At 45.5% G+C, this 13402-nt stretch overlaps 1 protein-coding gene across 1 annotated transcript in view; it reads left to right on the top strand.

Annotated features, from left to right (window-relative positions):
• The window catches only part of IFT43 (intraflagellar transport 43), a 45163-nt gene extending 32201 nt beyond the window's left edge, over positions 1–12962 (top strand). The window contains exons 6-9 of the mRNA XM_082057880.1: positions 9940–10012; positions 11412–11487; positions 11835–11897; positions 12716–12962. Coding sequence (XP_081914006.1) covers positions 9940–10012; positions 11412–11487; positions 11835–11897; positions 12716–12826 — 323 coding nt within the window. The 3' untranslated portion in view covers positions 12827–12962. The remainder of the gene's footprint in view (positions 1–9939; positions 10013–11411; positions 11488–11834; positions 11898–12715) is intronic.
• The last annotated feature ends 440 nt before the right edge of the window (positions 12963–13402 follow it).

Genomic DNA, 13402 nt, shown 5'->3' with positions numbered 1-13402 from the left:
GCAGCTTCTCAGCATGGTGGGAAATCTGCTTTAGCAGGGTTTAATCCATCACAGCTTGAGGAATAATAAACCTTCACAAGCAACACAAAAGTGTTTAATTCCTAAAGGACAGGCCTAGTTGAGTCACTTTTGGCCAGGGGTAATTGGGGGCTTAATGCTGTGTATGTAGCAATCTGAGCAATCTGAGAGAGACGAGTTTAAGGGTAATTGCTCAATTTTCTGTCCGTGTCAACAGGGGAAATGGGCAGCAGCAACTGAGCTCTGTATGGCAGGGAAACAGCATGAGATGGGAGATGTGAGACTATCAGTGGAATTTAAAAAGTGCCATCTGCAGAGCACTGCTTCCTTTTCTGTAGCAGACAAGAGCTTCTCCTAAGCGCAGACTATTCTTAGTCATGAGGTGGGAGGGAAGACAGAACAACCAAGTTCACATTCAAGGCCTTTCCCCTCTCTTTGCCCCTTTCTCCAGGAGGGCAATCGAGTCTCTGCTTGGACTTTGCTTAGGTATTTCATTTGGCTTTCCTCTGCTTGTGTGTCTCTTTCTGGCATGCAGCTACAAAGGGCTCTTTTCTGTTGGGGTGAGAAATGCAGTCATTCCTCCCCCTCCATCAGCCAACTGCTTAGTCCTTTTAGCTAGAAGTTTCTCTTTTGTTCCTTTCTTGTCCACCAGTTCCACACTGCTGAGTTGCACTCCCCCAGATGCCTGTCTCCTCACTACATTGCCCTTGGATTTTTCTCCTCAGCACTCTATGGGGGCTTGTTAGCTAAGGTTGTCATCTCTCTCCCAGCTATCCTTCCCCCATAGACTATTGCCTCATCTTCAGAAGTCCCTTCTTCCTTCTCCCTGTTAGCCTTTAGATGCATATCTCCTAGAACAGGGCTTTTCTTGGAGGATGTGATGTGATGTGTGATTCTCTGTCTGCAGGAACAACGGCTTGTTATTTTAAAGCAGATAGTGTGTGTGAATAAGACAGCTGATTGAAATGAAAGCCTGACTATGCTACACAGACAACCCAAACCTGACCTGCAGGTGAGGAAACCTGCCAGGAGACAGTCACTAGATCTGTGCCCTCAAGGCAAAACCCCTTCCTGCCTGCTGAGAAGCCTCAAGGAAGCAGAGCTGATGATTAGACCTTTCTGTACAATGTCAAACCTCTAGAATGACTTCTTTCCCTTCTAGTGCATGCCAGCAGCTCCTTTGCATTTGAAGAGGATTGGAGCCCAGGCTCTGTGCACGACAGAGGAGGAAATGGGCACATCCTTTTGGGGAGTGATGTCTGTCTTGTCAGGTGGGAGACAGCCCTCACAGGATATCTGGTGCTTGGAATTCACAGCCCTAAATTGTCAAACACCTCTTGAGCTGCATGCAAGTACACATCAATGGTGAAATTGCTCCAAACAGAGCTGAGAATAGAGTGCAGTGCAGGCTATTGTTGGCTTTATGATTCCTGATAAAGTTTGGCAGTTGCTTCTGTGGTGGATTGCTGTTTTTACAGAACACACCAAGTACTGGTCCATCCCAGGGCCCGCGAGCTGCAAGGACAGCTGCATTGGCTGAGCGTGAGGGTAAGAGGCGGGGCGAATTTGCAGGAATAGTCAGAGAGGTAGCCAGGGGTACTTCACCGGCTCAGGAAGTAGTGATGGTGTTAGGGAATAGAAAAATTTCTTAACAGGTGGAGTGGTTTGGGGAGAACTAAATGCACAAAACATTCTGAGCATCAGTGAGATGGAAACAGAGTGGAAAACATGGTGTTTTGGAAGTGATGTGAATGGGCTGAAGAGAGGGGCCAGGGGCAGAGAGTGATGGTGACCACTGAGTTTCTGGGGGTTCCGCACTATGACTTTGCACACTGCATCCTCCCCTAGGCTGCTCCCCCAACATGCTACCCTGAGTCTGTGTGCAAGGTCACTGAAGGGCAGACTCAGCCCAACCTGATGCTTTCCACTGAGCTGTTGGTCCAGGCCAGTTTGAACTTCTCCGGTGACCGTTGGCATTGTGATCTAGAGCCTCTGGTGTTCAAGGAAAGCTCCCTCCTGACAGCCACAGTGGGCAGGGTGGAGCAGAGAATATGTCCCAAGGAGTATGTCTGAAGTCCTATTTGAAGCAGCAGTCCACTGGCCAAGGGGCAATGGGCAACTTAATTGCAAAGGAGCACACACAGCTTGTTGGGGGCTGAAAGTGTTGATCTGGGTAAGCATCTTCCAGCACTAAATTCTGCAATATGGTAGATACACAGTTGTATTTGGTCTGTGATTGCTGAGTCCATAAGTGTAGTTGACGGACTAGGTTTACCTAAAATAGCCTTTAAGAAAAAGCTCTTGAAAGATGATTACAGAATTGAGACACCATCATTTAAAACTGCCTGAGGCAAACTCCTTTGAAAATTGCAGCAGTGGAGGGACAGAGAGAGAACTGCGTAGCCCTTGATTGTAGTGTTGTTCCCTCAGGACCCGTCCCTCCTCCCCCTCAGTTTCTCATCTGATATGAGAGAGAGCAGCAGTAAGATTCCTCATCTGTCTTATGAAAATCCGATTCTGAGTAGCTCTGATCAAACCCGGCTGGCTGTCAGCAGCGGTGGCCTTGTGTGGAGGGAGGGAGGCTTCTGAGGAGTTGCTGGATGTGGAAGTGTCATGGGTGCTGCCGATCAAAGAGGCATTTTTTAATAAATATATATTAGAAAAAACAAAAAACCTAAGGATTTAGCATAAAAGAAATGTAGTTTGTCTTGTTTTTCCAGTGTAACATGAAGAGGATGAAATAGAATCAGATACGTCTGCTCCCGAACATACTTCCACAGGAGCATCCTGAGAAGCTGCTTTCCTTGCCACAGCAATGCTCTAATGCAAAATCACTCATCTCTGGCATTGTTGAGGAAGGTTTTGTGTTTCTGAGTTCACTAGACACTCCCTGGGCACCTCATGCCTTCTCATCTGCTGCCCCACTGCCTTCTGAGTATGTCTCAGCGGGGGAATACTGCAAAGGAGCAGGGAACAGCCTTTGAAAAGAGGAAAACAGATGTTACTGAAAAGGAGGGCAGGCAGAGTGCTCTGTGAGGGAGCTGTTGGTAGGGCTAGGAGGTGTGTTTCCACTCTAAATGCTGGTAACGTCAGGGGTGTGGTGGACTTCACATCCTGAGCCTGGCCTCCAATCTCTCCTGTCTTGCTGCTAGTGAACAAACCTATGCATTAAGAGATTCCTCATATTTAAATCCATCGGTGTCTGCCCTTACCTCTTGCACAGTACAAGCCATGGATTACTGCCTGTTGAAGCCCTGCACTGAGCCCAGCGACTCATCTGACAGGGCTGTACTCTGCCCTGTCTCTCTTCCACTGCCCAGGGGTTGAAACTGGGCAGAGGCTTTGTGTCAGTAGCAGCCTTGGGAAGTTGCAAATATGCCTGATGCCTGTCCCCAGCAACTCTCAGCTGAGGAAGAAGCCATGCCACACCAAGCAACCTGTGAAAGCACAACACTATCAAAGCAAGTGGAGTGTCTCATGGACCACCCCACGTCCCAGCCAGTCACCCATCTAGCTGACAACATCATCAGAGCTTGTTGGCTGAAGAAAAAATTATTTTGTCTCATGCAAGACAAATGCCTCATAGATGAGGTTATTAGGGGCATGGTTTAGTGCCAGTATTAGGTTAATGGTTGGACTTGATGAGGGTCTCTTCCAACCAATATGATTCTATGATCTTTTAAGGCAAGGCTGGAGGGTCAGTACCGAATCTGCTGCATGACCTCCCGTAGATCCAATGAATTGTCTGGTACCCACTCACTGGGTAACTTTTCCTGTCATCTTGGCCAAGCTGTGGTGTTACCACTCTTCTCAAAAGAGTGCTTTGGGCCATGGCACACTCAGGTTATCTTCTGTTTGTCTCAGCTTTTAAGGCAGTGCCCTAGTAGCTGTGGTACTGCCTGATTTTCACTCTACTGTTTTCGTCTCCTTGCTGGCTGATCAGGCAGATAACGCTGTTCTGTTTTGGCCTACTAGTAGGGCAAACTCAGCCAGCGAAAGGCATCCCTATGAAATTAGTATCCAAGCATCCAAAGAAACGTTCTTTATCCTCTCCATTTGCCTGCTGCTCTCCTGAGAAAGCTTCCAAGAGGCTTCAAGCTTGTTTGTGTGTTCAGCAGAAGCTGTCTGTGTCCCTTGTTCCTTACGTTTTTTTGAAGATTTTTTTTGCCTGTTGCTTTCCACTTTTTTCTTTGCTTTTTTTTTTTTAATTCTCCGTTTTTCCACTTAGAGAGAAAAATTATTTATTGCATTGAGATGCGCTAATTAAAGCCATTTTCTGGTATTTGGTTACTGAAGTGTTTGATGTCTCTCTGACAAGACCATGAAATGCACGGAGTGTCCACAGGGACAGAATTTGCTGAACACGGTGCTTTGTAAATGAGGGGACACAGTGTCGCAGCAGCTCATGAATATGAAACGCCCATGATGCTACCTCAGTGGACTTGGGAACACAGATGAATCCTGTCATGTGCTAAATGAGACCAATTTCTTTCACTTAACTTCATCTTCAATCAGACCTTCTTCCATTTGCCTGTTTAAAATTCCCCAAACGTGATGCAGAAGGTAACAGCATTCAGTAAAACAAAGTTCTGCAGCAGCAGAGATATTGTAATTATTTCACTTTTACATTTTATAAGGAAGCAACTTAAACTAAAGTTAGTTTCATTCTTATGCCTGCTTGGTGGCAGGGGACTGATAGCTCCTGAAGCTACAACCCTCTTCTTTGTGTTCTCTGGATGTGGTGGTGTGTAGACAGGGAGAGCAGCACAGTCCCCACTCCAAGAGTATCCCATCTGAACTGGCCTTTGAAACACTCACCCAGTTGGAGGAAGCGAATCAGACTACATGAGATGGAGTCATTTTTTTGGGTGCCAGGCTCTTGGCTCGGGAGACCTTTAAAGCAGCTCAGGGAGAAAGTGGCAACCACACTGCTGACTAACTACAGGCTTGACCTCTGACATGGTTTCTAGATCCAGCCCTGCTACTGATTTATTGCCTGACCTTGAATATATTCTGTTTGTCCCCACTTATGTGCTGTCTTGCCTCTAACAGAGAACTTAGTTCTTTGAGGTTAGGACCAGATCTTACTGTAAGCTTGCAGGATTTTAAGGGACCCAGCCTGCAGGTGTTGCTACTAAACCAAAAATCAGCCCTGCCTGGGGTGGAAAGTGCAGCTCACCAGCTTGCAGGACCAGCTGGGTACTGAGGTGGTACAGAGCTTGTTGCTTTTTGTTTTTGTGTTCCTCAGCTGTCAGTAAGGTATTTGCTAAGAGGAAAGAAAAGGTGATGGTTAATGCATATACTCTAATATGAACACATAATTTCCTCCTTTGTTTATGACTTTAAAATCTGCTGTTCCTTGCTTATTATTTGGCTATCTGCATGTAACATGGGTCACCCGTAGCCTTTCCCCTCCAACTTTTCCTCCTGCCCTCCACATGCCTCATGCTATTGGTGCCTTGCCATAACTTAGCCATGAAGTTCTTTTTGTGTAAGAGCTAGCTCAGTCCAGCTAGTGTAGTAAAAATACTATTCTTACTTATATGCTGGGACGTGGATGTTCTGAGACAATCAGTTTGATGCAGTATATTATAACACCCCTGTTAGCCAACATTTAGTACTGGTGTCTCCTACACCACCGTAACTTCTTCATGGACACACTAATTTTGATTTCATGCTTTGTTCACTCTTGTTCACCATCATCTGGGAGATAGAGGGGAGTTTGCACTGGTCATCTAGCATTTGGCGTTCAAGTTTTTCACATCTCTACCATGAGCGGTTTCTAAAGACAAAATCTTGTTTCTTTATGGGCTGAGAAATCCATGGGGAAAGACTTTGTGTTACTGTTCCCAGTCATTTTGAGCCATAGAGAAACCTCACTCATTCCTCTGTAAGGTCACTGTGTGCACTGAGTTTTTATGTTCCCCTCTCCATCTTCTGTTGCATACACTCATTTTTCTACTTAGAAAACACTGCCTGATGTGTATCTACCTATTCTTCCCTTCATCTGAAATGAAAGCAGGATACTCACTATCATTTTTAGGAGCACTCACTCTGGCAATGTTATCTGCCATATGAAATGGAGATTCCAGAGGAGTTCTATCTGGGGGAGACTGGTAGAGGTGGCATAGGTAACGGTATCTTGCAGCACAGTGCTCAGAGGCCATCTGGCAGACCATGGTCGGTAACGTGGTTTGTACTCAATTTGTCCCCCTTTTTAATATTTTTTGCTAGTAACTCAACTTTTATTGTAATGTTTCTTACTATTAGTATCATATCTATTTGTTCTTATTTTGAAGTCTGCTGGAAAAGAACAGCTGAAGCTGTTAGATTTTCTTGTTGCTTCTGAGATTTGCCTACAATTTTGATTAAAATGGATTGATGTTCAAGACTATGGAAGCCGCACTCTCCTCCAAAATGCAGCCGAGTAATGCAGCCTTCCCCCAAATCTAGAGCTAGACTGCAGAGAATCACTTTTTTGTTTACAGGTTTTGTAGCTACCCCTTCTCAGCTGAAAACATTTTATTTTTGTAAGGCATAGGCCATTATTTGTTCACTTCGTTGCAGTGACCTGGTATCTGTGAAGGTGTTTCTTTTTGCACAGAGGCAGCTCTTCAGCATGTCAGTATGTTGTGCAGTCGTTCCTAAAGTTTACCTACCTGCACACTGAATTCAGGCATGAGAGCCTGGACAGCAAAGTATGTGTCAAAATCCTGCACTAAAACCACAGGTTTATCAGTGTGATGGAAAATGATCTGAAACCCTCACAATGAACAGGAGGAAAAAAAGTGGGTCACAGTACAAGTACACAGTGTGGGTTAGTAATGTAACGCTGGAAAAAGCTCTGTGAATGCTGCAGTGCGAGACTGGGAGGACACGGTCGTGTCTAACGTCTCTGTAGGTGCTAGCATTATATGTTAGCAATCTCACTGCAGGTAATGAGGATATTTAAAGAAAAACATACGCCTATACTCTCGCAGCCCACGTGCTTCTTCCCCCTGCAGTTGACATAGTGCCATGACTTGGCTGTGTTACCAGAGCTTACTGGAAACAAAAGATGTGAGTCCTAAGAAGAGCAACAAAAACAAGTAAGGAACTGGAGACTGAGCAAGGGGAAAGGTTGGGTCCTTGGTGATAAAGTGAGAACTGAGATACTTTGCAAACTGTACAGAGAGAGACAGGAGAGGGATTCTAAAGATCTGGCACCATGGTAATTGGCAGAGAGAAGAGGAAATTATGAGTAACAAGTGAAATAAAGACACAAATATTTCAGCACTGATTTGCCACTGATAGCAGTTAGCCTGGGAAGCAGATATTTTCTTATAATTTGTTCTGTCAGTCTCTGACAGTCCTAAAGGGCATTGTTTCTGCCTAGAAATGGACAAAATCATTTGCAGTTTTCAGTAAGAAGCAGCGTGTGCTGGCCTTTGTTGGAGGGGCTGGCAAGAGCACCCAGAACATTTCCAGCTCTTCTGTCTGAAATATTTTCAAAGCATCTATAAAACTGAAATATTTTCAAAGCATCTATAAAATTGAGCCTTGAATTTCTTTTGGAAAGAGGTTATACGTGATTGACTGGGTTTTGCTACTACAGAGTAGAGGTAGCACTTTGGGAAAGTTTCCATGGAATTCAATAGCAATGAGATAAAACCAGCACTGGCAAATCCAGGACTCTTTGGGAACCTGCCAAATGGAAGAGGCATCACTGATCTGGGCCCTAAGTTTACAGTTTTCTTTAGTGCAAAAAGAGATCAAGAAAAGCAAAAATTAACTAGGAAGGGGAGACCCCAGAAACAGCTGCCAAAATGAGCACCAAGTGAAGACATTGTTTGCTGCAAACACCTTCCACATTGCTGCTGCCAGAAGATCTGACCTTCTCCTGCTGCAGGGAATGCTGCTCAATGGACAGGGGAGCACTGTTCCCAGGTAGCTCTTCATTTAGTTATGTTTGCTGAGTAACATTTCACAGTGTCCTGCTGAAAAGGATAAATTAGCTTGCAAGAGATTAGGTTTCTCATTCCCGTGCTCATTTGCCTGGATCTAACAGGGTACCTCTGTACAGTGCTTCATTCTTCCGCTTGGACCAGACTGTTCCCTCTTTGGTATTTGTTGCTTACATACAGGGACTTTATCCCACATAACCATTGAGCAGATTTTACCAGCTGCCTGCACAGGTCAGTCTGTCTGTCTATCCACAGAGATGCTTTTTGCATTTTGCTACAAGTTTTACCAAGAGCTGGGAGCCCCTGCAGGGAAGACGCAGCAGGATAGCAGCTTCTTCTGTGTATGGTCCCTGCAAGCAGAGGGGAGACAGATCTGGCCCAGATGCCCAGGGACACACTGGTCAGACACTTCTTGCATATGCCTCCTCTGTCTAAGGGCTGGCCTAGGGCTTGTTGCTGCAGTTTCCATTTAAGTGTCTTGGGAAGTTTACTGTAGAGGGAGAGCTGCTTGCTGGGTGTCCAGGGAGTGAGAAGGCACAGCTCTGCTGAGGCTGGCCAAGCTGTCACTGCCTCTTGCTGTGGCCAGGCTCTCCCGCAGCCCCCGTCTCACTCAGCCTTCCACCAGGCAGCCAATTAGCCAGAAATCCCACTGCGTGGCCAGCTCCGAATGGCCACGGTGCCAAGGCCAGGCTGACCCGTGCCCTGCTGCAGCTGGGCGGTGAGCGGGGGATGCGGGGTGGGCGTTCAGCAGGAAAGGGCAGCTGAGAGGCTGTGACGTGCTGACAGGCGGCTGGACAAGGGGCTTTTCAGAAAAATCCTGCTCAGAGCCCTGAGTGCCACAAGTGGGAATGTCTCTCCAGCTCCTGAATATTCATCTCAACCTGGGCTGCAAAATGGGGCAAAGCCAGGCCTGGCCACCCGCTGCCATCCAGCAGCAGCATGGCCACACTGCTGACAGAGCCAGGAGCAGCCTGCTTGCTCCAGCGTCTGCACAGTGCAGTGCGAGTGCAACCTCTTCCCAGAGCCAAACCACCAGCTTCTCCACTGTCTGAGGGCTCAGGGCCTCCGGAGCACCTTTGTAGCAGTGAATCTTTAAAGCAGCCACATGCTGGTGTTCTCTGTCCTTGCTTTGCACCTCCAGTTACCTCTTATTCTTGCTGGTTTTGCTCTCTCAATCTCCAGGTGTTCACAGGCCTTTGTCAAATCAAAAAGCATGCAGTGCTCTCAGAGCCTTGCTCCTTTAGCAGGATTCAGTGTGCACTCACTTCTTCCTCCTCCATTCTTTTGTGTCTCGCTTCCTTTTTAGGTGGAATAGCCATAGTCCTTATGCTGGGAATACGCAGTCACCCAGAAATCACTCATTCCAAGGTCACACTGGAAATCACACAAAGATTTATGACATTACAACTAGGTGCATGTTGCCTAGTCTTTGTATGTGCTAGACCACCAGCATGCACTTCCTCAGCTATCAGGAAGGTCACAGGCCTCTGCAGTCTGAGACCCAGCCAGCGGCTCCTTCAGCATGTAGTTTTACATGGCTTCTCTCAGTTTCTGCCCCACATCTCATTTCTAACAGAGTCTAGGTGACTGGTGGCTGAGCTGAGCAAATGGTAGCACATCTCATAAGAAGCAAATTCTTGCCAGTCTTAGGATAATGACAAGTAGGCAGTGGGGTTTAGTGCAGCCGCTTCTTTCATCTTCAAGGTTGTGTTCAAATGCACAGTTCATGACTGTGGAGTCTTACCCAGCCCAAATCTGCCCCTCTTGCAAGATTTCTTTTGACCCCAAGCTTCAAAGCTTTATTGCCCTGTTTTAATGTGAAACAATGTATTTTAAGTCATTGCTAAATAACTCTCTTGTGTTTTCCTCTGATAAGGAACAAGCTGTTTCATATCTGTGAAGCCGGGGAACCTTTGTCTCTAGTGAGAGGAGAGTGTAACGCTCCCCACTTAACTGCTACTGCTTTCTCTTGTTGCAGACATTCCTGTGATCCCTGACTTGGAGGAGGTCCAGGAGGAAGATCTGGCCATGCAAGTGGCAGCTCCCCCCAGGTAAGAGCACTGCCAGGTGTTCTTGAGGCTCTCATCAGCGGCGTGAAATGGCTGGTGAAATTAAACTCTACCTTCTCTCATGCTCTCTGGACATCAGTTGCAGTGCCATTCAGCAGGATTCAATGCCATGTATTGTGGCAGTGGGGCTCCAAGCAGAACAGGGCAAACTCCTTGTTTCCTGTTACACAAATGAAGCAATTACTGTATATTCTCTCGCTAAATCCAAAACCACATTAGAGTAGCATGTTTGACGTTGCAAAATCAAAATCACAAAAGCTAGGAATTGCTTGATTTAAGGTTGCCTGTATAACCTCAAGTGCCTCCAGTACACATGTTATGCACACACTTTGATTTTGCACAGTCATAGTCTGCTTTGCCCTCCACAGGATATCCTTCTTACTCAAGTGCATAGTTAATTTGCAAAGTACAGTCCTGTTGTTTGAAGGTGTTATCAGAATAGTCTCGGGGTTAGCTCAAGGGAGAGCAGCAAGTTTTAAAAAATGAAAGTTTGGGGGGGTTTATCTTAAATGTATCAGTAAAAGTGTTCTCTCCTCTCCTGGGCCTATTGCCAAGATCACAGACTGGGATTTCCATTGACCCTTATTTGGATGGGTGGGATATCTTACTCCTGACCACAGATTCCTTCTCACAAGTATGGAGTATATATTGTAATTAAATATGTGTTAACAAAAATAAACGACACTTTATATAGTAGAAAATTTTAAATTATGTTGTCTCTCACCAGAGTTCATGCCTTTGTTTTCTCTCTCCTTTTTTTTTTTTAAATAATCCCATCTGTTCCTCCTGTATCCATAGTCTCCCTGCAATAGAAAAGACAAGTAATTTTCATGGACAAACACAAACAAATTAAATTAATATGGGCCTTTTCTATAGTATTGCATCACCTGCAAAGGGAAACACGGCACAACAATGTATTACCCCCTACCCCGTGTTTCTCTTTGGAGTCTATATTTTAAGAAATTTTATTTGATAGCTGTGCTATGGGAATCACAAGGTCCCTACTATTCTGTAGCTTGTATGGTGGGGCTCTCAGAGCCTGCTGGGGCTGTTCCAGTGTTCACTATATTCCTATTTTCTTTCTGGCCCTTGCAGCTAGTCTGTGGATCTTCTGTCTGCTGCACTGGCTTCTCTGAGGCGGTCTATGGTCACTCCAGATCCTATTTTATACATGTGCACAACCTTGCATGCAGATTTGTCAATGACTGTTCATTTGCTGAATGAGATTTGCTTCTGTCTGGGGACACCCATCTCAAGAATTCAAATGGGTGATGTGGACACTTGAGATGGGTGTCACCAGATCCCTTTTCATGCCACTCTTCTCCTCAGATGTGCTTCCACACTTACCCAGGCTTGTTCTTTTGACCCTTTCTGGTTGCAGTGTGCAGGTGAACCGGGTGCTCGCCTACCGTGACCTGGACGAAGATCTTATGAAGTATGCTGCCTTTCAGACTCTGGTAAGTGGATGTTGCAATGGGGTGACCGCTGTGACTCCCCCTCCTTCCAGACTCCCATCATCCTCCACAGAGACACACAGCTGCATAAAATACACAGCTCTATCATGCAAACAACTTCCACTCTGCTTTCAAGTCTGTTCTTCTCTACAGTGTGGCTTTCATACTTGTTTGTGTCTGTAAATAATGTGGGTAATGGTATCTGCTGTGCAGATGAGGCTCCTGCTGTTGTCCTGGACAAAGTATAAGTCCCTTATGAGGCAAATGTGCCTATCTCTAGCAAGACCTACCTGGTGAAATGATGTCCACTTTCTCACTGTATGTAAGAGTGTGACTGTGTGTGTTCATAGGATGGAGAAATTGACCTGAAGCTTCTCACCAAAGTTTTGGCTCCTGAGCATGAACTACAAGAGGTGAGTCTTTCTTTTGTTGGAACACCAACAAGGCAAAAGCTTCTTATATGTTTCAGACTATAGGAATGTAAGCTTTTGTCGGTGGGGCAGAGGAGAGAGATTAGGAGGAGCCTGTGAAGAAGAGCTTGTTGAAGAAGATGGAGGTCTGATTTCCCCAGCAGATTATTTTGCAGATATATAGGGCTTTCTCTGTGTGAGATTATGGCATCACTATGATTGGCCTCCTTCTGTAGGAAAGAGCTGGAAAGGAAAATGCCTAGCACTGTCACAGATCCCTGCAGAAAGTGTGCTGTGTATTGTCTTTTGGTAGCAACCATGGGCTCCAGGAAGTTTTGCAGGGCAGTATAGACAGACAAAGGCAAAAAAGCATTTGGAGTTTGGGCAGAGTGGTGTGTTAAAGCATGACAGAACAACCCCAGTATGACTGGTGGGGCAGGAGCTCAAGACTTGCAACCAAGGATTTCTGCAGCTCAGAAATGAAAATGCTTCAGTGGAGGTGCAGGAGGGTGTGAGATTTTTATGGGTATTCTTTACACCCTGTCCAGGAGTATATTAGGTTAATAAATATTAAAAAATCTGTCATTTACAGAATTTTTGAACATGAATAATTCAGTCAAAATCTTTCAATTGTAGCAGAGATTTGCATTTCATTCTGGCTAGAATTCCTGTTCTAGCCAACTGAACCTATGACTTCCCTGGCAGGGCAGTTGCCCTTCAATTTCTCTCTTTGCTGTTCATCTTTAATATTTGGCATCATTCAGAAACCTTTTGGTGTCACCAGTAACATTTCAGCATGTTTGTCTTTTTCCTCTTGGTAGGATGACGTCAGCTGGAATTGGGACCATCTCTTCACAGAGGTGTCATCGGAACTAGTGACTGAGTGGGACCTGGGACTGTCTGAGAGAGAGGGCCACCTCAGTGTGCCCTAGAGCACTGGTACACCAGACATCTCATACATGCATTTCCTGTAAACAGTTTAGCACTTTACTTTTCTGTTCACTCATGTATAGTGTAGAATTTATTTCAGACATGAAAATAAATAGGACCTTGCTTAGTAGGAAAACCGCTTGGTAGAAGTTTCACTTATTTTGTAATAAAAATCTTTGTTCTCAAAAGAGATTAAGAATTCTATACACAAAATATTTGCTTTTGGACAGTCGCTTCTACCTCACTAGCACCTTTAGATAACTGCAACAGCTGATTTTTCCTCTTCCCAAACGCAGCATCTCTGGGAGTGTGGTTTTCACTGATGACTATCAGAGAAGCTTAGACTGATAGGATTTGTTTGCCTAGGACATCGATATTACCATCTTCCTCACAAGAGATGCCACAGGTTCTCAGGATTCCCATTTTACATTTCATCCAGCAGCCTCCAGCCATCCCCTGTCAGTTTAACCTCTCTCCTGGAACATTACCTCTGTATTGACTAGGAGTAAGCAGCATCACCTATTAAACAGCCAACATCACTTCTTACAGCACCTCTTTTTCCCCTTGAGGTGTCCCAG

This window comes from Streptopelia decaocto (genome assembly GCF_964273445.1).
Source record: "Streptopelia decaocto genome assembly, chromosome: 7".
In the NCBI taxonomy this organism is placed as follows: Eukaryota; Metazoa; Chordata; class Aves; order Columbiformes; family Columbidae; genus Streptopelia; species Streptopelia decaocto.
The sequence above is the reverse complement of the archived record's forward strand: the minus strand, read 5'-3'. Positions and strand labels throughout refer to the sequence as shown.